This window comes from Ambystoma mexicanum, chromosome 7p (genome assembly GCF_040938575.1).
Source record: "Ambystoma mexicanum isolate Mex_15411 chromosome 7p, UKY_AmexF1_1, whole genome shotgun sequence".
Lineage (NCBI taxonomy): Eukaryota > Metazoa > Chordata > Amphibia > Caudata > Ambystomatidae > Ambystoma > Ambystoma mexicanum.
The window spans coordinates 241,335,141-241,363,076 of NC_090939.1; the positions used below are offsets into that span (position 1 = coordinate 241,335,141).

Below are 27,936 nucleotides of genomic sequence, written 5' to 3' on the forward strand. Positions count from 1 at the left end.
ATCCTTTCACGCAAACTTCCAGTTTGTTGTTATGCATTGTATTAAATAAGTTTGAATATCTATATAAGAAGAGATTTTTTTTTTGCGTATCAAACTAGCAGATATAATAACTGTAAACTAACCTTTAGAAGGCGAGTTTTATTATTGCTCAATTTCATTGCCTTATAATAAATGTGGTGGGTAACTGGAGCTGTGTGAGAGTTTTCAGTCGAAAACGTTCCATCACAGCTTCAATTACCTAAACATTTACATATTAGAATAGGCACCGTTAATGGCAAAGAAACAACTTAAAAAGTAATTTCCCAGGCTTTCCAAATCCATCCCTGCTCCATCAAAGGACGCCAATGTTAACAGGTGAAGGCCACTTAGCAAAGCAGTGCCCCGTGCCTAGTGTGCTGGGCCCAGCAGATGCATGTTTGCCTCTCCTTTTGTTCTGCAGGGTGGGCCCTGAAGAAGACATAATGGGCACTGGGGGTAGTGGAAAGAGGAGGAGTGAGAGGGCGCTGCTTCCCCCAGCAAAGGCTGCAGAAGCTTAGTCCTTTAAGTTGCAATAAAGTGAAATGAAAAGCTTGCATTTTCACTTCGCAACATAGTTGAGTACTGGTACTTTCTTTCAGACGTTGAGAAGTGCAGGTACTGAAATGCTCAAAAATAAGAAGTGCAGGTACTGAGAGCCGAGTAGGACCGGCCCATTTATAGCACTGCATATGCGCCACCCTCAAAATATCCAGGGACGTCATTTAGGGATCGCCAGAGGTCTCCCTTGCAACCTCTGTGGTCTACCTTGCGACCTCTAAAAAAAGAAATAAAAAAAAAAGTTTTAAGTTTTTTAATTTTTTTGTAATGCACGCTCCTGGTCTGTGGCCAGCACCATGTGGCTCTTTACTTCTGGAGAGGCTGGCTTTCTTGTTCAGGTCCCTTTAAAAAAAGGAGAAAAATAAGTACAGGAGTGCTGCAAGTCTAACACTTTCAGCACTGACTCTAAATAAGAAAGAATAGGAATACCAAATAATGTGTCTTTCTGGAATTCTATCCAATAATTGCTAGACTCATCAAAGGTTTATTTCAGGCACACTTCAGGGGGTGAGTCACTGATTTAGTCTGTTCTTAAATTCCTCAACTCAGCCTTTCATCCTTCTGAGAGCGATAAATGAGTACTAGCACAGGTTGGGTGATAATGGATGTATATTTGTTCTATATAAAGCGCTTAAGCGTAAGTGCTATATAATGACACATCATTATCATTTGGTCATGGACGTCTGCTTGCATTCACAGTCATATGGTAATATGGGCCTATCCACACTGATCTTAACGATACATATGGCGATCAATTCTTGTATGAAATGTACATAACATTATAGTGATATCATAACCATATTTTTCATAGTATACAATGCTATGTGATGCCACTTCCTGTTTTGTCAATGGGTGAAAGGTCGTGTTGCATCGCTTCCCACGATATCACTTCAGGGTGGGTTAAAAGACACCACTTCCTGTGATGTCATCAAGGGTCAAAGGGCGTGTGATGTCACTTCCGCTACCCCTGACATTTTGGTGAAATGATGTCCCTGAAAATATCGTAGTAATTGGAATGCCATGGAGCGGTGTTGCAGAAACTTTGCACCGGTGCAAGTGAAATGAGCACTGTGGCAAAGACAGCTCTAGTGCAAAATAAAATGTCAATACACTTTTTGCATCAGGCCGGGGTTGCCTTTCGCCAACTGCTTATCGCTGGTGCAAAAAGAATGTTTTTGTACAAGGACAATTTTTGTCATGTTGCTAATTTCTTGTGCACCAGTGCAACGTTTCAGTAAAACAATCCTATGATTTTCTGCACTGGAGAAATGTTTTCCCTAGTAGTAATTGCACTTGCAAAGGTGCAGCATTTTTGTAATATGGGCAAGTGAGTTTTGAGCACGTGCGCTAAACATTCAGGAAAATATTTCAGAGTCCATTTTTGGGAATTCTTTGCCATCTAATTTGATACATTTGCCTGATTTATCCGATTTCGAAACAATCTAAAGGCATTCTTTCTTTTATTTTCCATTTTGTATTGTAAATTCAGTTGCCTTTTGCTGTTTTCTCGTATATCTATGTTAAGGAATGGGCATTTGTTTTTGGTCGACTGCCAAGATCTGCAACCTTTGTCAGTTCAGATGCTTTGCACTACAACTCCCATCAGCCTTAGAGAGCACAATTAGCGGTGAGGAATCATGGAAGTCGTAGTCCAACACATATGCATAGCCACAGGATGCTTGCTGAGCCTACTCTACTGTATATTTCGTTATCTGTTCTCAAATTAGACAGAGGTAAGATGCAATCTATGCCATGTTTACAAAGTGCGGCCTGACTTCATTTTCTTACGTTCCAGTTGCACCCGAGTGTACAGAAAAGGCAATGGAGGGAGGGCTGGCTGCTGGATGCCCTTTTGATGGAATAGAATTGGAGGCAGTTGAGGATGTGCTCGTCTTGGCTTGTAGATCCTAGGGTTTTCCAGGATACAAGAGAGGGCCGCCATGCTGGCTCACCTTGCATTGTGAATACACTCTGCACAGGTACGTGCCCACATCGACACCTGCTCAGACCTGCTTAGTCTTTGGTTTAGCCCAGAGATTCTGGGTTTCCAGGCTCTTCTCCGGGCCTCTGGGGAAGAGCTTGGAGTCTCCGGGTTTCCAGGAGTACCACAAACCCCTCCTACACTTCATTTGATTGACTACAAACTTTTCACTAGTGGCCAATCGAAAAGAGGGGTGGGTGGATAGAAAGCACAGCAAGCATACCCCTACCTCCCCCCATTTTTCTGGCCTCATGCTGTTGTATTTGATTTTCCCTTCTGTGGGCGGGGCAAGTGGGCGTGGTCTTATATGGTTGTGGGTGTGGCATCCCGTGACATGAACCTCCAGATTTTGCTTTTTTTAAATGTAGGCCCTGCGAAAAGGCATGCAAAAATGCCCAGGAGTTCCCTGAGGCTGCTTCCCACACAATTGCTTCCCGGCAGATCACTTGTGCAAAAGATCTGCTCCTCGTTACCCTTCCACGGTGGCTTTATGTCGGTGCCGAACCGTGAGTCAGCGCCACCGCAGAACCGCAATCGGCCCGCGCGCTCACCCAGGAAAGGCCTGGAGCTGTGCAATGGGAGGCCCGGTGTTGACATGTCATTACCTTGCAATTACCACGCATTAGAATAGCAATTATCAATTGCTTAATGCGGAAGCGTTATAATTGCACGATTATAAATCAGTCTAATTATGTAGTTGTAATCGAGCAAATTTCCTTCCATTGTCATGAGTCTGCCAGCTGCAATATCAACTTCCTGGCCCAGAAGAGCAGATCAATGGGCACTCTCTTTGCTAGCAGTCCTGTGGACGGGTCCTCAATCTCTGCAGCTGCGTGTAATCTAGACAATCCAGGTCACTTTCTTGAAATGATCTGAGTAGAGCCAATGGACCTCATTACAAGTACGGTGGAGTGGTAAAAGGGTGGTCAAAGGGCAGTACGTTAACTATGACCACTTCACCGCGCCGTTCTACTATGAGTTGTGGATATAAGGTGTAAGATGGGCCTCCAGCAAAACGTTTGCGGTAAATCTCTGACCTGACCGCCAAAACTAATCCGAAGTACTGCACAGTATTACCACCAAAAATCCCCATGCAGTCCTATGGGGATCAGCACTGCCTTTCTACCACTCGCTATCCCATAGCCATGCCGCAGAATCAAGTGGCCGTAACGGTAACCGAGTTTGGAGATAATTCCATGGATTTACGGCCAGATCACCGCCACACTGCCGATGAGACTCATGCATCTTTGTGGGAGGAATGAGGCTCCAGATTCCGTATTTGTGTGCAGGGTGGGCTTCTGTGAAGGGGGGGGGGCATCAGATATTTCATTTGCAGTAATGTCGAGAGGGAGGAGGTAGCATTACCCTCTGCCCATATTTTACCACAGAGCTGGTGAAAAAGAGCTCTTTGCTGAGGTGGAGGAATTCCAATGCATTGTGAGGAGGACATTGCCAGTCGATGGAGTCTGATACAGATTGGCAGCTGTCCAATCAGAATGCAGTGCCTGTTGCCATAGGTAACAATGCCACCACCAAGATGTTCTATTTCACTGAAGCAAGGTTTTCTCTTATTGAAGAAAAAGATTGATAGTCCATGTGTGAGCGCAGAGCAAAGGTGCTGAGCACTACCTTAGGGACCTGGACCCCTAGGTGCATGTATGACTTTGAAGGAAACAGCATTACCGCCCATGGTAGGCCATGCAATACCCACGGATAGGTGTATTAGCACATTTTCTAATTTGCTAACCATAGCAGCTCACCTCCAGTGTTTGAAGTGAGCAGGAACGGTCAGGAGTGGAGTTCCACTACTTTGATTTTTTACCGTTAACAGTTCCACTACTTTTTGCAACCATGTTCACCAATCCAGAACTGTTCTTTGTGAAATTAAAGCACACTTCTCTACTTCCCCCACAATAGCAGTTACAGCTAAGCTGAAATCTGTTTCAACTCAATTGGCTGTCAACCAGCATGACTGCAACCCTTGAAACAAGTGTCGCTTACGCTTTCCCCAACCTGGGTCACAGTTCCACTACTTTTTTGGTACACTTCTACCACTGCCCTCCTCACCATGTGCTGCATATGCATAAGTGCTCAACTTGTTTGAAAGAAAACCAATATAAATGAGTAACCTGTTCAATATCCCTAATTATAATTATGTTTGTTTTCCACTGTTGTTTTATTTATCATATTTTTTTTAAAGAGCCTTGATGTTAATTTGCCCCTTCCCGAGTGTCTGATTCCATCCCTTGGTGTCTGCAGTCCTTGTTTAATTATGAGCTACACAACACACTTACACCAGTGTGTATGTTAGCGATAGTGACTCTGATCAGTGTTGCGCTTGACTTAAAGTTGTCCTTCTTTCTCGTTGCAGATACAAGGCAAGTGCAGACCTCACCCCCCTGGACATATGATCAGTCCTATCAGTACCTGGGATCCATCGCAACGCCCTCGGTGCACCCCGCGGCACCCATCTCTCCAGGCCGGGCCAGTGGCATGTCGTCCCTCAGCGCCGAGCTCTCCAGCCGCCTCTCTGGTGAGTGTCGCCTCCTCCTTGATCTGCCTCACTGGTACGGGTGGTGGGAAGCAGGAACGCAAAGCGTACCCCTTGCCGGCACGCTTCAGTTTGGTTTGCGGGGGGCATGTACTTTAGCGGTCCATTTGCAAAGAGTAGAGCCAGAATACATTATCTCTAATCCCTGATTCCCAGTACGAGCGAACAGTGTGATCCTGGGCGAGTCATTTTATCTTCTAGTACCTCATTAACGGAAAAGGCCATGTCAGATGTCAAAGAGGATCTAAATGTGCTCCCTGAAATAGTAAAGACACAGAAATGCATAGTTTATATGTAAACACACAGATATGTAAATAACAGAGTGACAGATCGACAGATTGATCAATTTCTCCTTTGAAGGGAGGATGTACAGAGATTAATCTAAGTCAAATACATTTACCAATAGACGGATGCTTAGGTCAACAGAAAGCAAGACACGCTTATAGCTGGACAAAGAGCCAGAGAGATTGACAACTAGACCAAGAGATGGATAGGGAGAGGCACATCACGACCTCGGCGGTAACGCTAACGTTATTAGCGTGGGGGCTATTAGCGCGACCTCCATAGCCCCTGGCGCTAATAGCGCGGGATCACAAGTTGGGCGGACTTGGAAGTCCCCATTCCCCATTGAGCCCATTCGGGAATGCCCCATTCCCCATTAGGCTCAATGGGGAAAATTTGCGCTCTTACCGCCGGCGGATTTCCCGCCGGCGGTAATAGCACGAATTTTCGACGGATTTCCCCCCAGCCAAGAGCTGGGTCGAAATCCGCCGAAGCCCTTATTCGGCGGACCCTTAAATCCGGCGGTAATAGCGCTACCGCCGGATTTAAGGGTTACCGCCGAAGTCATGATGAGGCAGCACTAAGACAAGACTCCTTCAGCACCCTAGTCCCTTCACCAGCCCACGGTTTAGTGATTGTGCTTGCTTTCTTTTCTCTTTCTCTCCGTCTCTCTCTCTATCTCTCTCTCGCTCTCTCTCTCTCTCTTTCTCTCCCTGTCTTTCTCTCACTCTCTCTTCCTATCTCCCTGATCCTCACTCACTTTCTTTCACTGTCTCTCTCTGTCTTTCACACTCTAACATTCTAACTCTCTTTCCCTCTCTGTCTTTCTCTCTGCACTTTTCTCCCTATCTTTCTGTTTATCTACCTCTCCTTCTCATGCTCTCTATTTCTCTCTGACTCTTTTTCTCTTATTCTCCCTCTCTTTCTGCCTGCCTTTCTCCTTCTATCACTCGAACTCTCGTTCTGTCTCTCTCTGTCCCCCCTCTCTTTCTTTCTCTCCCAATCTGTCTCTCTTCGTCTTTATTTTTCCTCACTGTCTCTATTCCTGTCTGTCTCTCTGGCCTTATCCCGGGGACCCACAAACACAGGCATATTCGTACCTCTGCCAGGCACCGGTGCCAAGACACACACCGAGACACCGAGAACAGCAATCCAGGCGGATCCCACACCCTGCTGACAGGATTTCTCACCTCGAGCTGGCTTTGTCCTTTTTCACCCAGACATGGCTGCCAAGCAAGGGCGTATTAGTCTGCGTCATTCCCATGTGATCTCTCCAAGCAGATCTTGATCTCATTAAGGCATGTAATCTTTTTTAATATCTTCTCACCATGATGCGATTGTTCTATTCTCTTGTCATGCTGAGCAGAGTTTAGCTGTCATGGGAATTGGGTCTCCCGTGTCATGGGAGAAAAGTCAGCCGCAGGCATCCGCATTGTGTAGACTAATTTGTCTAATTCCCAATACACGGTGATTGTGCACGTGGTCACGTGGCTGCATATGACTGCTTGTAACTGCTGAAGCACTCTTCACTGGCAGTGATGGTGGTGGTTAGACAGTGGCTGTGAGAATGCTCATATGTTGAGGGGCACCTCTTGGGCTCAGTCCTTTGGTGATGGCGGTGGTGAGGCAATGGCTCCGAACATGCTTGTGTGTGGAGCCAAATCTCATAGGCTCAGTCCTTCGGTGATTTTGGTGGTAGAGCAATGGCTTTGAACAGTATAGCGCCTAGAGGTGCATAGCATAGGCTTTGCCGATAGGTGTGATGCGGCAGAGTCCTTCCCTTTACACCTACTAGTGTGCTGTGGTGCACAATGTAGGCTTTGCCCATGGATTGGAATGCTGATAAGACAGTGGCCTGTGTTGAGGTACAAGTCTGCGATTGTGTCCATCGGGAGTGATGGTGGTCAGGGATCTATGTGGTTTTAGCAAACACATTTACACTGAGCGCAGTTATTTTACTCTTGTTGGTCGTACAATTTCTTTCTTTTTTTTGGGAGGGTTCCCCGCATACTCCCCCGTCAGTACCCCGTCTTACCCTGGATCCCCTCCATTTAAATGCACATAGATGTGTATGTTGGTCATAAGAACAACAAGAGAAGAACTAAAGGTTATGCGAGTGTCAAAACCACAGATTACTGCTGAAAAAATAGCTTCAAACAATATAGCTTTTTAGGGTTCAAGTCTTAGTCTGGTCCATAGGTGATGACGAAGATTGTAGTAGGTTGAGATACACATCGTTGACTTTGTCTCTGGCTGGTAAAGTTCTTGAGACATTGGCTTTTAAAGTTGTAGTGCATTACGGCACAGGCACCAGGCTGTCTCCATTGGTGCAATGGGGGTAACACATTGACCTGTGACATTTCTGAGGTGCATGTTTAAGGCCCACTCCACAGGACCAATGGTGGTGAGACTATTGCTTGTAACATTCTAGCGCACCGACATACACATGTGAGGGCCCCTGCACGGCAGGGGATTCTTGTGTAATGGACTGGTCCTCTGAGGACCAGCTCTTGAATGTACTCATTTGATGATGAAGTGCTGGAAGGAGGACATTGCTTTGCAACATGTTGAGGCACAGTCCGAAAAAAAGGTAATGTCAGGCAGACTACGCCGTGTAACGTTCTAGGCTACCTTTCACCCTCCAGATGTCTTGGCCTACAACTCCCATGCTCACTCGCCCCTACCAATGCTGGCGGAGGCTGATGGGAGTTGTAGGCCAGAACATCTGGAGGGTGACAGAATGGCTACCCCTGTCCTGGTGTGTTGCATCACACGCACATGTCTTTCTCCAGTGTGATGGTAGGAATGCCATGCAGTGCAATAGTCTAGTGTTGAGAAGCACAGTTCTAAGACTTTATCTATAGCATGGATGGGGCTGAATGAATGGCTCATAATATTGCATGGCTTTAGGTACTTATCTAAGGCTTAATTCATTGGCCTGTTACAGTCTGTTGTGTTCCACCATTTCCCATCCCCCTTTCAGTATGACACCTTTCACTGGGTCACACCTGCCCCCCCCATCACAGTATCACCCCTGCGCTTGTGCTCATACCACATCTCCTCCAAGCAACATCTCACACCTCCCACATTAACTAAATCAGGCCTCCATTTGTATTTATTAGAACACCTCTTAGCTTCCCTGCAGCGCACTCCCTCCTTTCACCATGACACCACCCTTTAATATGCCAGCCTGTCCTCCCACTGTCATGGTTTCACACCTCCCCTTTCAGGGTTTCTCACCCACAGGCATTCTGCTCTCAGATCTGAGCACTCACTGTGCCCTGCATGTTCCCTTGCCCGCCTGACTATATCGCTCCAGTTCCATTCATGATATCACTTCCCCTTCCATAATGATACAACCTGTCCTCTCTTCTCAGTATCAAAGATCCTCCATTCACTATAGCACTCAGTAAACTGCACCTCTTCCTTCAATGTGTCAGAGCTCAATCCTTCAATGCATCAATTCTCCCCCTTTCACGATGCAGCGTCTCCTGAACTAGCGAGTAGCAAAAGAGGCGTTTCTAGGGGCGGGCTGAGTGGGCTATAGCCCGGGGCTTTTGGTTGTAGCCCTCGATAGGAACTCAGGGTCTAACAGTCCTGACATTAGCGTAGCCCCGGATCTTTTCCAGAACTAGCAACACCCCTGAGTAGCAATCATGCTCCCTAGACCATATCGCCCTTGCTCGGTTTACTATAAATCCCAATGGCTCCCCAGCCTGCACTCAGTTGAACATAGAACCTTCACAATATTATACCCCTCCAATGATTGTATCAGAACGCCACCCTTCACCACTCCTGGCTCATTCACGCGTAAACTCTTCGGATTAGTACACCTCGACGCTTCTTAATAGCACACCCCCTGGCTTCAGGATTTACGCAACCCTTCACTACAGCATATCATAACATCTCTATTCTACTTCACACGTTCGTCCTCGTGCATCGGCACTATATCACCACCTAACCTACTAATATCACACTTCCTCCATCCAGTATATCATGCTTCCTCCTTAACTATAAATAATAATGGTACTTCACTAAACTGCACCTTCTTTCAACATCCTCCCATAATGAACATGCCCCTCCCCCATACTACATCCAAGTGCTTAGCTGTAGGAGATAACATGCCACTCCCCCATACTATTTACTTCTACTGGTTCAAAGGTAAGCAACCAGATGTGTTGGCCTACACCTTACATCAGCACTGGCCAGTATAGTCAATGGTGAGGGATCATGGGTGTTGTAGTCTAAAACATCTGGAGAATCACAAGTCGCCTAGCCCTGCTCTAGATGGCACCCTCTCCCTTGACCAGACCATACTGGCTCTATTCACGCCACTTGCCTTCATAAGTGCACATGTACACACCACTTGCCGTCATGAGTGCACATGTATGTATCATATCCCAGCATCTTGGTCATGCATTGCTCTTCTATAACTCCGGAGGATCTTTTTATGCGATTCTGCACTGGGCTAAAATAACTGCTGCCATTTTGTATTGCAAAAAATGTTGGAACCATTGTTCCCCAAATTATGCCATTTATTTGATGTGAAAAACAGTCCTGTCTCTGGATTCCATTTAGTGCAGCCATGGTGGGGCATCTATTTTCTCCCGAAAACATACTTCCTGTGGATGTACCTGAGGCACTGGTCTCACGCCATCAGTACAGTGTGCTGGCTTTATAGAGACACTGCAGAGTGCGTGAAGCCCAGAATGCTGTGACGTTCAGTAAAATCACACATGTATATTGCTTTCTTTGCTAAAATGCATTTCCGCCCATGTTACTTCCCTCTTTCCTCAGGTGACCCAAGAAACGTTGGGTTGGGCTTTCCAGATTGGATCTCACAAGAGTGCACCCCCCTTTACTATGTAGAAAGAAATGCACTAAAATGTAAGCTTTTAAATGAATTAAAAGTATTGCATCAGTGGTGTGTTTTGCGGGGACTGCTGTAGTTAATTGCCCTGCCATATTCTTCATAGTGAAACACATGTATGTTGAGGGTGAGCCGATATGGGAGGGATTTTCCTGAGTTAGGGACTACTAACCTGTCATGAAGGGAATACATGTCTCTGGCCTCCTTCATTGCACGCAGTTAGACATAATTAGCCCTTGTCAATAAAAGACAAATGCAATGTGGCTTTTTTGTGTGAGTATTAACTATGCGCCCCACACCTATCTACCTTCTTGGGGAGGTGGACCCCAGTACACAGTTTAGTGGAGATTGACACATGGTTTCGTTTAGACCACGAATTGCTTGATTGTCAACTTGAACTTGTATGTCCTGATGAAGGCAATGTAAAACCTTGATATTCAGACTGAAACATGTCAACCGCATGCAAGCCATTCTTTTCATATAGTTTGCTGCAGCTAATTAGGGGTTGAGTCATACAATATTTCATCTTTTACATCTTGGGCATCATCTTTTGTCCAAATGTCTTGTGGCACTTTTGTTTCTGGTGGCCAAAGCCATCCCTTTATATCACTTAATTGACCACATGAAGTGCTTTGGATCAAATTTGTATCATTCTTTCAAGTTTAATATTGTAATGCATGTCATACAACTTTTACATAAAAATGTGTAATTATAGAAATTATCATGTCCCCTTCTTGTGTCTAAAATTGATCTCTTGCCCGTTAAATTCGTGGTTCCTCAATGCTGTACTTCTTACTCACTTCTCTAGTCATTATCGGTAGCCCATTTTTATTTCCTAAATTTTAAAGCATTCTAATTATGCAAAATAATATGTCTGGGGAATAACTAAATTCTGAATTTGTTCAGATGTAGATAACATCCCAAATAATAAAAACCTACAGTAGGTTTTTAAACAAAATCATGTTTGAAAATAAGTAGCTCTTGGACAACTGAAATGGTGTAAGACAAAAATCTGCGTGTTCTATAATTGGGCAAGTGCAGAAAACATGAGAAAGGATAGATTAAAGTAATGTCCCTAAATGGGTCCAACATTTCCCGCAAATGTTCCTCGATGGCTGCACCACACCAGGCTTTCAGTATAACCCAAGAAAATGCACTTGCTCCTCTCATTTCAGTCCATTGTAAAGTAATATTAATTGCAAAACGTCTAAGGGCCTGAATACAAATGTACGATGTTTTTAATGGGCCTTTCCCCTGTTAAAACATGTGTCTAAATCGGGCCCGTAATGTCTAACTGGATTTGGAACGAGGGGCTCATCAGTACCCATGAGCTATACAGTAACGGGCTAAGTCCAGAAAGTAATCACCAGTGCAAAGATCGGATCTGTGATCATTGCCCACCTTGCTTTTGCCGAATTACACTTTCACCCACATTTGTCCTATGATTTTACATTTTTGTTAACCACTAATCCAAAGGTACCATCTATGTTTCTCTGGTAAAAAAAAAAAAAGTGCTTAAAATCCATAAAAATAAATTAGGCAAAATGTCATTCAGCAAAAATGGGTAATACCCAAAGATAGCATATTAATGAAATTGTCTTGTCAAATATAATTCTGTTCAAAGCCTAGTATATATGCTCACAGAAAAACTAAAAATTCAGAGTTCATTAAATGGTTTAATGTAGCAACCCCATACCATGTAATTTCATACAGGTTGTCCTGATCCTCAATTCAATTAATATTTCTCTCTTCTTTATTTATTATACAGAACATGACGCAGTGAATGTCTTAGTAGGCAGTGTGGGTCGCCTGATAAACATGGCCAATGTGCTCTAAATTTGATATTCAGGGACAACCCCATTGATGCAACCTCCAGGTTTAGTTAATCTCCCCGCTCCCTATAAGAAATCCTATTAAATCAGCCGAAAGCTGTGATCTTCATTCTTTCTATAATGCCAACATACGTTATGGAGAAAATTTGTGCTTTACTAAACACACCACAAAATAAAAAATACAAAAAGAGAATCAGAATTTATATACAGTTAGTACTAACAATCAATCATTGTACTCAGCACCTACTGAAAGCCTTATAGGGAAAGGACTCAATGACCGAGACAATCAAGCTCTTCAAATATAGTGGTGTGGAAACCACCAAACATTCACCAATGGGAAAACATGTGTCTCCCAATGCTTTTGCAAAATTGAAACCGATAAAAAAAAAACACTCTGAGGTATACACAAATGAATTATTGATTTTATTCAATGGACATTAGCATGTTGTTGATTGAGGCAATACTCTTATTGTGTGTTGGTCTTCTAAGGGACTCCTTTGCACACCCTTCTCCTGGAAAAAATTGCCTTCACGCAAGAGCATCTTTCCCTTCAGAGCAGATTCAGTTTCTAACACAGCAGCCAATAGGAAGAAACAAAGGATGAGTGATTGGAAAAGTTCTTCCACATGTTGCGCTTCCTGCGCAAATGCTGCCTCTTTGCATGTTTAGAATATCTGACAATGGTTAAAGTAAGGACTGCATGTGCTTCGAGCCACCCATACAACACCCATGTCCAAATATTGATTTTAACCCAAAGCATATGAGCGTAAATAATTTTGGCTTGATGAAGTGACTACTAACAGTACATTCCTAAATTAATTAATGTGCCAATCAAATACGTATTTGAACCTATCGCTATATAAAGTAAGATAGTGATGTTAATACTTTCCTTTTGTCCACTTGAACAGGTGCATCTGACCTTACGGCTTTCAGCGATCCACGGGTAGGAATTGACCGACAGTTCCCAACACTTCCATCCATTTCTGATCCTCGTATGCACTACCCTGGGGCCTTCACATATGCGCCAACCCCAGTTTCTTCAGGAATAGGAATTGGCATGTCTGCCATGTCCTCTGCCACAAGATACCACACCTACCTGCCACCACCGTACCCAGGCTCCACTCAGACTCAAAGCAGCCCATTCCAGACCAGCTCGCCTTCATACCACCTCTACTATGGCACGTCGGCAGGATCTTACCAGTTCTCAATGATGTCGGGAGGAGACCGTTCACCGCCTCGCATCCTCCCCCCTTGCACTAATGCTTCCACAGGATCCACCCTCTTGAATCCCAACCTCCCAAACCAAAGCGATGGAATTGACACTGAAGGCAGCCATAGCAACTCTCCAACCAACATGGGCACCACAGCACGAATGGAAGAAGCAGTGTGGCGGCCATATTGAATTTTTCAACTACTAACCTGACAGTCTCAATGAGTTTACTTCCCTCAGCAAGTGGACATGTTAGTTACAAGGAAGCATTGAGCGATTCCCAGAGGGAAATAGAAAATGCTCCTAGCCTAACAATGCTGTGAACACAAAACAATGTTTTTTTTAACTTGTTCTACTTTTTATCCAACTGCTATATTCCAAGGAGTTTGTGGACTTTTATATACCTTTGCCAGGGGAGTAGGGAGGGAGGGCGTATCTCATCTTTCCTTGCAGCTGATTTTCTTTATATATTGGCACCTTATAAATTGCTAAGTGAAATTATGATCATCCATTTTTTAAACAGAGTTGCTTGTTTTTTTGGGATATTTAGTAACTGAAAGAAACACCCCCCCACTTCAGTGAGATTATTTAATTTTTAGGGGCAGTTGTTGTTGCTTTTTTTACTTTTGTATTTTTGTATGCAATTGCTACAGCTGAAGGTTCTTTCCAACTACTGTACTGCTATGCAGAGTTTTAGATATTTATGCGTAAGAGTTTCTTTTTTCCCCCTTATGTGCTGAAAGCATTATTTAAATTTGCTGGTGTGCGAAAAGAGAAATCAGCCAAATGGCTTTGACATCATATTAAACTAAAGGGCGGCCCTTTTCTGAGAGACCACATGACCTCCTGTTTAACTAGGAATATTGTTTACATTTGAGATATATATTTTTTTAACCGGAAATGCAAAGTCCTGTAAAAGGCAGGTCCCCAGATGTCAGTCAAAGGTGGTCACTATGACAGCACTGACTTATTAGTTCCAAAGTGTCCCTTCCACATATCAAGAATCAGGATGTTGGAAAACAGGCCATTTCTATTATTAAGAAGTGGGGTCTGAAGATAGGCTAGGCCGGCAGAGTGCTGGCTTTTCTGCGTTAGTTTCTGCTGGACAGAACTGATATCGACATCCAGGTATGGGTACAAGTTCGGCCCGCATGAACGAAACATTCTCAAAGCCACACTGGTGCAAATGACAAAGCAGAGGATCTCGGGTATAAGTAGTAATAAGGGGTCCGTGATCCTGTGATGACATGTGTAGGTTGTGGGTCTAGTGAAAGCATGTTGCATGAGCTTTACCTGGGGTAAATATTGTAGACGTGAAGGAGCACTGCGGGCAATTCACCATAGCCCTGGTTCATCTTCTTGAATGGTCCTCAGAGGGTCATATGCCAATCTTCCAGAGTTACCTGATCCATGTTAGTGACAACCTGCCAAATCATGTTCATTCAATGGAGCTACAATTAAGTCTCTCCTTGACACTGTAGGCCCCTTATGGCACCAACCTATTATAGGTATATGCCAACGTTTTTAAATAGCTCATGGGTATTATATGGGCACATGAAATCAGCCCCCTGATCTTCATCTCCAACTGGCATCCATGATTTACATGTACTTCAGTACTTGCTGCAGGCAAATAATGCTTCCCAGGAAAGGAGTGCTCTAGGGAGGGAGTTTAACATTGAGTAAATTGGCAGCTATGACATTTTTGCACCTCGCGCTCCCTTGCAGCATTTGATCGCAGCACAGATGGAGCAGCCCTAGGATCCTGATGGCTACGAATAAAACCCTGCAGACCAGGACATTTGCCTATTCTGCAAGATTTCATTGGGCTCGGCTCAACGGCAGGGGCCCGACCGAGCTGGTCCATTATATTTATCCCTGTTTATCACTATCTCCGAGAGACACTTTGGAGAACAGATCGAGAGGTATTAAATTAGGAATGTTTGGCATAACAGAAAAGGAACTGTACTGGAACATTTGCAAAGTCAACTGGAAAGCCCAGAAACTGGCTGATTTTCCTGTCCCTGTATATTTCCGGGACGTCGCACTGATCGTAAAGGAACTGCTGTGTCAGAAAGACCCTCCCATCCCTTTATTGCACAGTACTGGCCATGGATTTAGGGAATTCCCTCCCGCGCACTCACCAGTACTCCCCCAAAGATATCAGGTGTCACTGTTAAATTCCACAGCACTATTCCATCATCGCAGGGATTTGATTAGAGTTAGGCGGTTGTACAGCTCTGGAGCACAACGATGACCGGCATTGATATGTTTTTGCTCCGAGCATGGGGAATGTTTATTTAATGTACCTTGAACTAGTGAAAATGAAATATTGCAGGTCAACCCTGAAGAGTATTTGAAAGCAGGACTTCAGATCAGTGCTCTATTATACGTTTAAAGGAAGGACTAAAATCGAAAAAAGGTCCTCGGCTGCTGGCAGCAACGTGGCTGGTCTTATTTAAATCGTTTGTTTTCCTTCAGGTCGTCTTTTGTTTATAATGTATATATGTGTATTTTGGGCTTTTTCTGTATTGTATTAATCAGATGCAGTAGCACTTTTGGCATAACCCATGAAACATAGAACCAGTGAACGCGTTGAGTGTGGTCTACATTTCCTTCGACTGGGCACAGATGTAGTTGGCGGCAACGGAATGTGTTTTTAGCATCACACCTCAAGCAGGTCGTGCATAAGCACTCTGCCATGAAGGGATACCACAGTGGAGCAATGGGTGTCAGACCCATAGAGATGTACATGACTACCAGATGTCATATCTCCATAATGACATAATATTGATAATAATACCACGTTTGTATAGGTCTCTAGACTGGATCACTGCTGCTTCAAAGTTCCGCAGTAAGAGGCGTTATCAATACCCATTAGCACCCTGGCAGGTGAGCGCAGCCAATTGTGTGCGAGAGAACGCAGGCTTCATTCACTGAAACAAGACTGCATTCTCTTGCACTCTGCTTGTCTGTGCACCCGCTTTCACCACCTCTTCCTACAACCACTCACATCCGCACTTGCCAACCCCGTTTCCCCTCCCACCCACACGACCACTAGCAGTCGTGATTACAAGGGTGCTACCAGCTTTTCAAAAACTAAAGAGACACTTAGCTACATTAGCAGCAAACCTTTACCTGTCAGTCCCTTTTCAGTGTTGGTTGCATCAGTGAAACCAACACTAAAAACGGACTTCTTCTGATGGCAGTGAGATCACTACTAACGTAGGAAAGCTTATCTTTTTCATCTTGAAGAGCCTGCAGCACCCGCTCGCTATAATTACAGGGGGCAATAGTGATATCAACCTCAGCAGCGGTCATCCCAACCAGTAATGGCATCACCACCTGGGCAAAGAGACCTCTTCGCTCAGGCTCTTAAATTGGGTGGTAAACCATTACCGGCAGGGTTGGCCTGCCGTCAAGATTAATATCCCCTCATTACAATGGTTCGAAGCTTGCAGTCTTCATTATCTCTTGGCATTAATTGTTCATTTGAGTATTTGCTTCAGTGACCCAAATGGATGATTCCGGAGCCGACGTAAAGCTCAAATATTCAATGGTGTCACATGTAGTAACATCAGCGATGCTAGTCCAGCTAGACCTCATTGAATTTGCGTTTCATGATCCAAAGTCTTATCAAAACTAAACTGGTGACTTACTCAGGCAAAAGAGTTGCATATCTTTCATCCCTCTGAGGGCAGCGATGATATCCTGGAGCACATAGCGCAAGGATATCAGGAGGGCTGGGCTAAACTACCCATCTAACAGGAAAGGTTTTCAGGATGTCCATAATGAGTAAGCAGGAGAAAAACAGGTACATATAATACATTTCAATATAAATCAATTACAAAAATATATTTGATCATTTTGAAAACCTTCCTAGGTTTTTCCATTTCGTTGGACAACTTGCCCGTCACTCAAACGTACACATCCTTCCCTATAACATCTTTTGCATTTTTACACTCCCTGTGCAGCTGTTTCCTATGTAGACATTTACGCTCTCCAGTTACATGTCTGCTCCAAGGTAGGAAATAACTCGCTTTGATTGCCCTATTATGCAGCAGAGTTTACACCTTGTTTCACGGGACTTATTGCCAGAACATGGCCCTACTACATCTGAGCATTTTCATTTTCATTTTACCTGCACTCTGAGTTTGCGTTAGTTGCTTTTGGTTGGGACTAACAAAAATACTCACCTGTCATTATTTTCTTCATTTTTATAGAAGAGTTACAGCAAGCAAAAGTTATTGTATTTATGAAATGTAAATAAATTTCATGAGCTTCCTCGCAACGTATTGATACTGCTTGTAGCTAATCAATTCTCTTCATTTTTCGCGTTTGAAAAATATTTTCCCCATTTATTTTCACAACACTGTTGCAATGCAGGCTGATTTTCCTGTTCCAATGTTAGATTATGAGACTCAAAACATTGCATTTTTTTTTGTAAACTTTGTAAAGAACTCATCTCGCATGAAAACTTGTTCAATGTTTTTTTTTTTATTTTTGTTTTTTTTGGAGGCAGGGAAAGATTATTGTCAAACCATGTATTATTTAATGTTATTTTTGTCGAAATAAACGTTGAATCTGAAAATCGAGCACTTCCTGTCTGATTATGCAGAGCAGAGACGCAGGACAGAAGCAAATAAAGAAAATATTTAGATTTTGAATCATGGGCGTCATTGACAATTAAGAGTTTAATTCTGGCTCAAGATCGTAAATGATAATATTACAGACTGAATCAACTATTCACATGCATTTACGTTCATGTACAAAGTAACAAATTCGTCTAAACATTGACTAACTCATGAAGCCAGGTTCAATTTGCCATGTCAGATTAGTGGATCCACGAAAGAAGAATAAAAAAGCCTATCGAATTGATTTGATCTGAGTAGCATAGCCTGTATCAGAATTTCAGGCTCGTTGATCTTGAATTTACTGAATTAGTCAATCACATTTCTATAAACAAGTCTGGTATAATTCATGGGGCTAGAAAAGAATGAACTAGGACCGGGTCTTCAACCTTTGACTCTCCAAATGTTTTTGATTACAACTGCCCTTAGTTCTAGGCAGCATGGTCAATGATGAGGGATCATGGGAGTCCATAGTACAAAACCTCTGGAAGCCACAGGTTGCTGATCACTGCAATAGAAGAAAAGGTCAGTGCAGTTAATTGGTCACACGCGGCGAATGTAAACATTGTGCAATATATTTATGGGATCACTGGTAATGTGGGGAGTACATGCCCCCCAAATTTTGCAATCAACAGCGCCACACCAGTAGACCTGGATATTCCATCTAGCCCTGTCTGCAACCCATCTAGAACCACTGAATCGCTCCCCCTTTAGTACATTTATGCCAACAACCAGGCCGGTGTACAGAAAGAATATATTGGTATTACTTATAATGGCACAATCCATAATCTCACACGAAAAGCCACATTCTCTGTGGCACCAGAACAAAGATTCAATACCAATACATGTGCGTTTTTGCTTTTAAGTCTCTAGTAAATAGTAAACAGTACCCCTGAAAACATCTAAACCCATCATCTCTCGAGATGTCTTAGATAGTCAGATATCTTTCATGGGGGCTTAATAGTCGGTGTGGAAGTGTCTCCCTGTGGGGTGGCTGTAAGGGGCTGGCGGTAGACGCCTCCTGCGCACCCGGACCGATACTGGGAAGATAGCCTGGGCCTTGGTTGCTGATGGCGGCTTAGTGCGCTGAGGTTGTGCCTTAAGTCCCGACCCCAGTGATGCTATTTCTGAGGGCTATTTCCAAGGGAGGGCAGTACTTTCACTGAATGCTTGAAAGGACACCTACTGCAAGGGTAAGTGACATAGTACCCCTGAAATCATCTAAACCCATCATCTCTCGAGACGTCTTTCGTGGGGGCTTAACAGTCGGTGTGGAAGTGTCTCCCTGGGTGGCGGCACTGTGGGGCTGGCATTCGACATCTCCTCTGCACCCGGACCGATGCAGGGAAGATAGCCTGGGCCTTGGTTGCCGATGGCGGCTTAGTGCGCAGAGGTTGTGCCTTAAATCCCGACCCCAGTGATGCTATTTCCAAGGGCTATTTCCGAGGGCAGTACTTCCACCGGATACTTGAAAGGACACCTACTGCAAGGGTGACACAGTACCCCTGAAATAATCTAAACCCATCATCTCTCGAGACGTCTTTTGTGGGGGCTTAACAGTCGGTGTGGAAGTGTCTCCCTGGGGGGTGTGGGTGGCTCTATGGGGCTGGCATTCGACATCTCCTCTGCACCCGGACCGAAGCAGGGAAGATAGCCTGGGCCTTGGTTGCCGATGGCGTCTTAGTGTGCAGAGGTTGTGCCTTAAGTCCCGACCCCAGTGATGCTATTTCCGAGGACTATTTCTGGGGGCGTTACTTCCACCGAATGCTTGAAAGGACACCTACTGCAAGGGTAAGTGAATCATCTAAACCAATCATCTCTTAGAAAGTCAACGTGCGCATGGGAATATGTTTCATTACTTTTCTGCGGGTGAACTTTGTTGCACTTTTCATGGTTATTGCAAATTAAACTATGTGTGCTGGGTTCATGGAAAAGATTCTCCTCTTAGGTGCGTACATCATTTTAATGTTGAGGAGCGCAAAAGATAAGAATAGATCAAGTTAAAGAGTTTTAATCACAATTAGAGAAACATACAGGAAACTACCATGAGCTTTATGGGAGAAGATTGAGAGAACTCTGCAGTGATCGATCTGGAGAGAGGACTGAGAGGAAGATGATGGAGACTTTCTTTGAATTGCCAGATTCTATTATTCATGAAAACATTGTGACCCTATGATATGATATGATATGATATGGTGTTTATAACGCGCCTATGCAGAAGTGTTTCAAGGCGCGACGAGGCAGGGGAGGAGGAACAGAGGGAAGACAGAGACAACGATCCTACTAGGCCAGGTGACATTGAGATCGCGCAAGTACAGGGGAGGGGGGAAAGGGAAAGTGCGGGGGGAAGAGGGAGGGAGCAGTGCAGTAAATAGGATTTGATGTGTAGCTCTGCACCAGCGTCTGGTAAATTGATATATCCTAAAGCCTACGCATTTGGCCCTAGCAGCTATCCATTGACAACCACCAGGAGCCAGAAATAATAGAGAGTGATCAGCAGCAGCCATGATGCAACATTCCCTGAACGCTTCTTCAACCCCCTCCTCTCCCAGGTTTCCAGCAGATAGAAGCTGGTGGCGCAAGCACACCGCTAGTGTGAAGCAGGGGTACCACTCTGTGGGCAGCTCAGGATAGGTGTCCTGTACTTGGAGTATGAAGATGTCCGTCCTCTAATCTATACTTTGGAAATGAGACAGATTGGGAAACTCACAATACACGATACCATGTGGCCCTGCATACACACGCAACGCTGCAGAGTGCACTGCAGCACATCCTCAATATGAACAATAAAAACAATGCAAATGTTCTGCGGTTTTGAAGCAAACCTTGCAAACTAGTGCTTATTATGACAGCTGTTGGGGCTCTTACATGATATGATAGGTTATTTATAAGGCACTTAATACCTTCGTTGCTTCGTGTCGTCCTGCTTCCAAGGCGAGCACGTTGCCCCTGAGCTCTCCTCCCGAGACAAAATGATTAAAAAACAGGACTACAGATTCTGCCGACTACTTGAGATGTCTTCTGTGACTGGGTGGTATTAGTGTCACTCTACCTTCAAAGCGCCTTGAAGATATTCTATACATTCAGAGCACCATAATCACACTGATCATCTCTCAGTAAACCCGTGAAGCCTCTCAGGAGAGCCATGGGTATATGCAACAGGGTATTTCAATGACCAAAGATGTCTGTGATTGAATCGCATACCTCGGGTCAGGAAGTGGGGGGAACAGCTTCTAAGTGATGTCTACAAGGAGGTGGTACAAGGTGGCTCCCCCAGGGCCTCTACTTCACCCCAGATGCAATTGTGTTCCCAGGTTCTTGGGTGCTTTGCAGCCAACCAGCAGTGCCATCCAGTACATTCCTCAAATACCTCCAATACAGAGAATGAACAGATGCATGTTCTTGGCACACTTCTGCTCACCCCCAGCATGAGGGCTCAGGAGCTGCAGCCCTGCCTATGAACAGCCAACAGTACCAAGCTAGGAAAGGGACACAGGGGAGTCGGGTAAGCCTTTCAAAATCAGGTGGTCACCATGACAGGGTCGTCTGATTATAAGAGGAGGGATCAAGTATGTGTGCACTCGATGCACAGCTCCGCAATCTGAACAGGATGAGTAAAATGTTTCTTGGTTGTAAGCTCGCATGGCCAAATGACATGAACCAATCCACAAGCCCAATCTATATATCCTACAGGTGCATTCACTTGAAACTTTAATAAGTTTAAATACCCTCTGTAAGGATTGTGATCTATGAGGGTGCGAAAGACCTCATTTTGAAAGCTTGCATTATTATTAAATGATGTGGGTAATTCTGTTCTGAAATGGAGATCTGAGAATCAGAGGTCGCTTTCATAAATGCTCCATGACAACATTATAGTCCACCGGTGTGCATCTGCTGAGACAGCCTTCTGGCGCACTCAGCACCAGCTCTGCAATAACACAAACCAGGTTCAAAGGTCACATGTGCATTACTGACAGCAGCTGGAACACATCATTTCTGCAGGCAGAGGCGGTTTGGTAATCCTCTGCACACTTGTTTCCAAATCTAATAATTGCATGCATTAGTCAGTCTGGTGGCACATACATTTGTAAGTATAAGCAACGCCTGGTTGTGGCATGCGGGCTTGTAAGAGTATATTATTATACAGTCACCGTAATGTGAAATCACAGTAGTTTCAGCTCTGAGATCAGGGCCCAGCTATGGTATGACTGATGTTTATTAGTGTCTAATCTCACTGTCCACACAGCTGCTATGTGTAACAATGGCCAGGATGATGCCACTTTGATCCCTGTGGAGGAAAGGCAATACCTTCCCCTCAGGGCAAAGGAAACTTCCCCTATAAGGTCTCCTGGGAACAGGTGCTTCGCATGCGGCACTAACATAACAAATCCACACTTACACCAAGGTGCCAACACATGACAAATGATTCCCTTTGGCATCAGCAGGTATGGGAATGAGTGGAGTTAGAGCACCCAGAAGGGAGATTGGACTAAGAGAGGAATTCAACCATTTTCGTTTCTGTTTCTGTTAGGGGCATCCCTGTTCCCAATTTTCTGCAGAACAAGGCACTCTGGATCTGATTTCAGAGGGCAATGGACATTGTTACAGCAGCCTGGATTGGACCTCTTACCGCAGGCTTGCTGTATCCCCTGTGACAATTTGCCTTTATAAGGAGAGGGAATACTCTCCTTCTTTGATTCATCTTTGGACTCTTACAAGTAAGTGAAGGTTTCATTGGACCTGTTGGGAGTACAGTCTGCTCGAATGTCCTGTGACAATGAGGTGAAGACAGAAGCCATCAAAGGCAGAGGAGAGCTCTGCCCCCAAATCATTTTTTATTTATCTATTTATTTATTGGACATGTGTATGGTGCCTATACTGCAGAAAGTGTTTCCAGGCACCACAATAAAGCGTGGAGGGGGGCACAGAGGAGGATAAACAACAATAAATGGTCCTCCTAGGCCTTGTGACATTTCAGATTGTGCAAGTACAGGAGGGGAGGTCCAGGTCAGGGTGAACGGGACTGTAATCAATCAATCAATCAATCAATCAAGTACTTCTATTGCACAGTCACCAAAGGCATCTTGGTGCATTTTAGAGATACCAGAGAGACTAGAACGGGCAATCACTTGAATAGGAAGGTTTTAAAATATTGCTTGAAAAGTGCAAAATCCACTGTGCGCCGCAGCTGAAGTGGCAGTGAATTCCGGAGCCTGGGCCCTTCAATGGAGAAGGCCCTGCCACCGATTTGCTCCTGAAGATATTTAGGAACGCACAGAAGTGCTGCATGGGTGGATCTAAGGGGGCACCCCATGGGATAGCTCTGTAGCTCGATAGCTTATCCTGAATGGCTTGGCAACCTTTCCCACTCTGAGCTTGGTTGATAATGCAGGAGGCCTTAAACTTGACTCCATGTGTGACTGGCAGCCAGTGCAGAGATTGACATGCCTTAGAGACATGCTGGCTGAAAGGAATCTGCTTCACTAATCAAACTGCTGCATTTTGCAGCACTTGAAGACATTGAATAAGATATAATGGTTCTGCCAGATAGATGGCCTTGCAGTAGTCAAAGCTTCTGTTGAGGCAAGCTGCAACTACTTGGGCATGGAATTGCACGGGAATAAAAGGGAGAACTTTCTTTAGCTGCTTCAGTTTAAAGAAGCCTAACCGCCAATTGTTGAATTTATTTGATCTCCGTGGTCAGAGAAGTGAGTATTTTGATACCCAGGTTCCAAACCACTTTGGCAGGTTCTGGCAGAGGTCAAGTGAAGACAGCCTGACATGAGAGATCTACCCACCATTTAATTTAAGCCAGTTGGCTTCCATCCAGCCACGGATAGCATCAAGACAACTTTTTAGGTTTTAGTCTTACTCCCACATCAATCTGATCCGGTTCTAACCTAAACAGAATTTGGGTATCATCTGCGTAGAAAAAGACCCTGAACCCAAATGACCAAATGAGTGCCATTAAGGGCCGGATGTATAGATTAAACAGCAGCGGAGACAAAGCCGAGCCCTGAAGTCACCGCAACAGGAGAGGATCGATTGGGAGGAAGGGAAACCATTTGATAACCGGAGGTCAGGAAAGGGCAGAACCAATGCAAGACTGGCCTGGAGAACCCTGCCTCTTTTAATTTAGAATTTCATGATTAATCATGTCAAAAGGTTCTGACAAGTCCAATAAAATAAGGTCTCCCATAAAAACCTCCCCTAATAGGGCATGGTAATGCTTTCACAATTTTCGTTCTGCTTGGCGGGTCTCCAAACTGAACGAGCGGAGTCCCAGCATAAACCAAGAGGGGGATGGGGGGGGGTTAAAAGACATCTGAAAAAGAGCTAGTTTATTTGCCACTGATTCCATGGCAATGGCTAATCTAGATATGGGAGAAGAAGCAGGTGACGAAAAGTAATGGTGTGCGGCTTCCGAAAACACAATACCAGGGTCCACTCTTATCCAGTTTCTTCATGGTATTTTTTTCTTTGTAGGTAAAGGGAGGAGGAGGGTGGGGAGGAGGAGTGAAGGCCCTGGGGAAGGGCAAGTACTAAGGGGAAACAGCAGGGCAAGTGCGCTTGGGGACGGGATAAGGATAAGTGTGAGGAAGGGGATTGACCAGACTCAGTAGTCCAGAAAGTGCAAAGGGGAATGGGGTAGGGGTCACTAGTACGAAGCGGGGTGGGGGTGGGGGGTTGGACCATACTCAGTAGTCATCATCAGGGAATTTTGGTGGTGAACCTTTGTGAACCAAGGTCTTACTGCTGGCTGCACTGGATCTAAGTCCCTATTCACTGGATGTGAAGGATCCCTTGTAGGTACAGTCCAGTCTCCCTGGAGTGCAGAGCAGAAGGACTCACCTTGACATGGTGTCCTTGAATTGGGACTGCCAACTACACAGAAGCAGCTGTAAACTAGGTTAATAAGCTCCAGACATCTTTGGGATGGATTGACCATGCTTGACATCTATGAAGCCACCGGTCCCGGTGGGCTTCTTTTGGCATTATGTGCAAAACTCCAACTGCTTGCGAAACTTACAACCATCCATATGCCGACTCGACCCCTTAAAGCAGACCAACATATCTCGACCCAATGGAAAATTTAACATCGGGGAGCAACTGACTCAAATGCTGACTCAACTGTTGGAAGACATACACTACTCCCATCTCGCACGCTGACTTAATCCAGCAGAACCATCGTCTCCTACCCCGAATGGTTGGAAGCCATCAGCTCACTGTCTGTAACTTCCACTCGACCCCCTGGTAGCCCGCACCTTTGAACCAACTTGACGCCGATCGCCAGTGGGATCATATCAGCTACAATATCTGGGTCATGGTTTGACAATGGCAAAAGCAACGGGAAGCCTGCCTCATCGCTGTTGAGTGCCAACATCAAGAATAAAGGTATGGGGGCGTGGCCTGGAGCGCCAACCACGAGGCTGCTCTCCTGATGGCCTCCGTGTGAAGCCCGCGGTTGCTTATATGATGAAGCCATCCCCGCCTGTGCCTTTGGCGGCTGAATGAACCACTGGGGAGCGGAATGCCCAGAGCCCGACCAGTGAAGAGCTGAGCTTGCCACATGTCCACGTTCACCTGAACGCGACTGAAATCTTGCAAGCCCTGCTGCGGAGCTCTATAAGCTGGTGAAGTAAATGAGCAAAGTGGAGAGGAGAGGCACTTTGGACCCTAACACTCGCTGAACCAGCTGGCGATTAACTCGGAGGGGAGTCCTCACCCCGCCCACGAGCTGCGGTACAAATCAGCAACCGGCACCAGTAACCAGAGAATATTATCAGTTGCCCTCGCAGGCGTGAGATTGGCCCCCCTGCCTCCCTCCAGCTCCCGGGCATAACCAGGGGCCCACACGAAGACTGACAGCTGAGCCTGGTGCCCCGGTCAACCACAGCAGAACTTCCCCCCCGCCAGCATTACATTTCCCGACATCACCAACACCTCTCTCACAGCGGCCGTGGGATGACGGAAACCCTGGTGATGTGGAGGAGAGAGTCTCCCCCCGGCGTGGTAGACCCTGCAGAGCAGCAGACCCCAGCTCCAGGAGGATTCTCCTGACTGAGAGCGGCCCGTCCTGGCCCAGATGAGCCCCAAGCGATACAAACAGCATCTGCTGCAACACCTCTCCCTGGAGGTCTGGCCTTATTGTGCGTCAGATCAGCCACACACATCATCACAAAGGGATTACTGGCACCCAGTCTGGCGCGGCAAGGAGGTAGAAAAGCTCTCCATGGCCAACACACATTAAAGGCCCTGGCCCACCCAGACCTCCTTGAGCCCTTGGCCTCCTACTAGACGCCCACCACCTCCCTCTAGTTGATGACAGTGGCCCACTGAAAGGATACACTCCTCCTGGAGGTTCCCAACCACAAAGCGTCAGCCCGCCAGGAGGAACGCTTCACAACCTGACCTCTGGGGCATCAAATGAAACTCAGCATTAGCCCTTCAGACAATATATAACATGCTTAGGTGGTGAGGCGATCATAAGGGAAACAGCCACCATACTCCTCAGTATACATGGTAGCTCCTTGGCCATTTGGCAAGAGCAGTAATTGGCGGGTTCCATGATATCTCACCACCCAGCTGTGGGCAACTCTCCTTCCACGAGAAGCACTTGATTCAACCAAACTAAGGGGTTGGCTGCTCTGTTCCACGGGATTACTCCGTCGCGCGAAGGATCCGCTTACAAAGGGTCTCACCTACTAAAAAGAAAACACAGAAGACAGCCAAGAACACTATAACTTTGCTTAGGTGAATGGGAAAGGCCCGGTCTTATTGGACCCCCTTGGCTTGGTCGCTTCCGCTGATGCCAATCACCACAAGCTTATGGAAGCCCACAATGCCAATTGAGTGACAACATCGAACAAACTTGAAACCCTCTGGACCAGCAGGGCAACATTGGACGCAATCGCATGACTCAGATTGCAAATCACCCCTGCTTCATTAGCGTCCTTCCTTGGGAATTCATTCCACAGGAGCCAAGAAACCTGCCGGACTCCCCTATCCTCAGTGACTCCTGTCAACTATACCTTGAAGGGGGTATAGTGCCCTGCTCCAGGACCCAGATAAAATGTAAAAATACCTCAATGCCTCCAAGAGTGCTGACATTACCACCATGCTGCTCCCATCGGACAAATCGAAAAAGAATGACACCCCAAAATCCCCACCTCAAACTTCCCCGGAGACTGCTGGGCAACTTGCAACCAAGGGAGACATACAGGCCTTTATGTTGGACATAAAATCAGAATTTCGATCCTGCATGACGGAACTCACCACTAAACTTGAACAGAAGGAGCAACGGGTGGTGGAGGTGGAGCAGAGAGTGGGAGAAGTGGAAGACCTAACCCTGGAACACTCGGCGACACTTCTGGAAGCACAACGTACACTCCAGACCTTGCTCAACAGGAGCGAAATCCTGGAATATAAGCAAGAGGACCTCGAAAATAGAGCTCATCGGAACAATCTACGTATCCGAGGGGTCCCCTCTTCAGTCCCGAACCAAAACCTGCCGGAATATGTGGGAAACTTCTTCCAGTCCCTTTTGCCACACCTGGATAAATCGCAACTTGCTCTTGACTGTACCCACAGACTCCGACCCCGCTGGGGGATGGACTCTGACTCCCCCCCAGATGTCATCACCCGAGTCCACTTCTACACGACCAAAGAAGCTATCTCGGCAATAAGCCGACATCACTTTTCAAAGGGCCCCCCTTCAGATCTTCCAGGACCTAGCAATGGCAACGATTCAGAAACTGAGAGCCCTGAGGCCCTTAACTCTATTCCTTTGGGACCAGCGCGTCAGATAACGGTGGCTATACCCCACTGCTCTCCAATTCTCATACAAAGGGGTGCCCTGAATGATCACCCACCTGGAAGACGCTGACCCGATCTTACATCCCAACTCTCCTGAAAAACGTGATGGAGCCTCATCTGAACTGTCAGCGGCTAACCCGGTGGACCTCCCTCCAAAACCAAAGCACTTGACCTGGACAAAGGTCCAGAA

The 27,936-nt window shown here is 45.6% G+C and overlaps 1 protein-coding gene across 11 annotated transcripts in view; it reads left to right on the forward strand.

Moving 5' to 3' along the window:
- RUNX1 (RUNX family transcription factor 1) overlaps positions 1 to 17,890 on the forward strand; it is a 697,395-nt gene extending 679,505 nt beyond the window's left edge. For 7 of the 11 annotated variants that reach the window (XM_069636131.1, XM_069636136.1, XM_069636130.1 and 4 more), the window contains 3 exons: positions 4,929 to 5,090; positions 10,188 to 10,277; positions 13,001 to 17,890. In XM_069636131.1, coding sequence (XP_069492232.1) covers positions 4,929 to 5,090; positions 10,188 to 10,277; positions 13,001 to 13,494 — 746 coding nt within the window. In that variant the 3' untranslated portion in view covers positions 13,495 to 17,890. The remainder of the gene's footprint in view (positions 1 to 4,928; positions 5,091 to 10,187; positions 10,278 to 13,000) is intronic. The other 4 variants (XM_069636135.1, XM_069636137.1, XM_069636141.1 and 1 more) reach the window with 1 other exon arrangement.
- Positions 17,891 to 27,936: the final 10,046 nt, after the last annotated feature.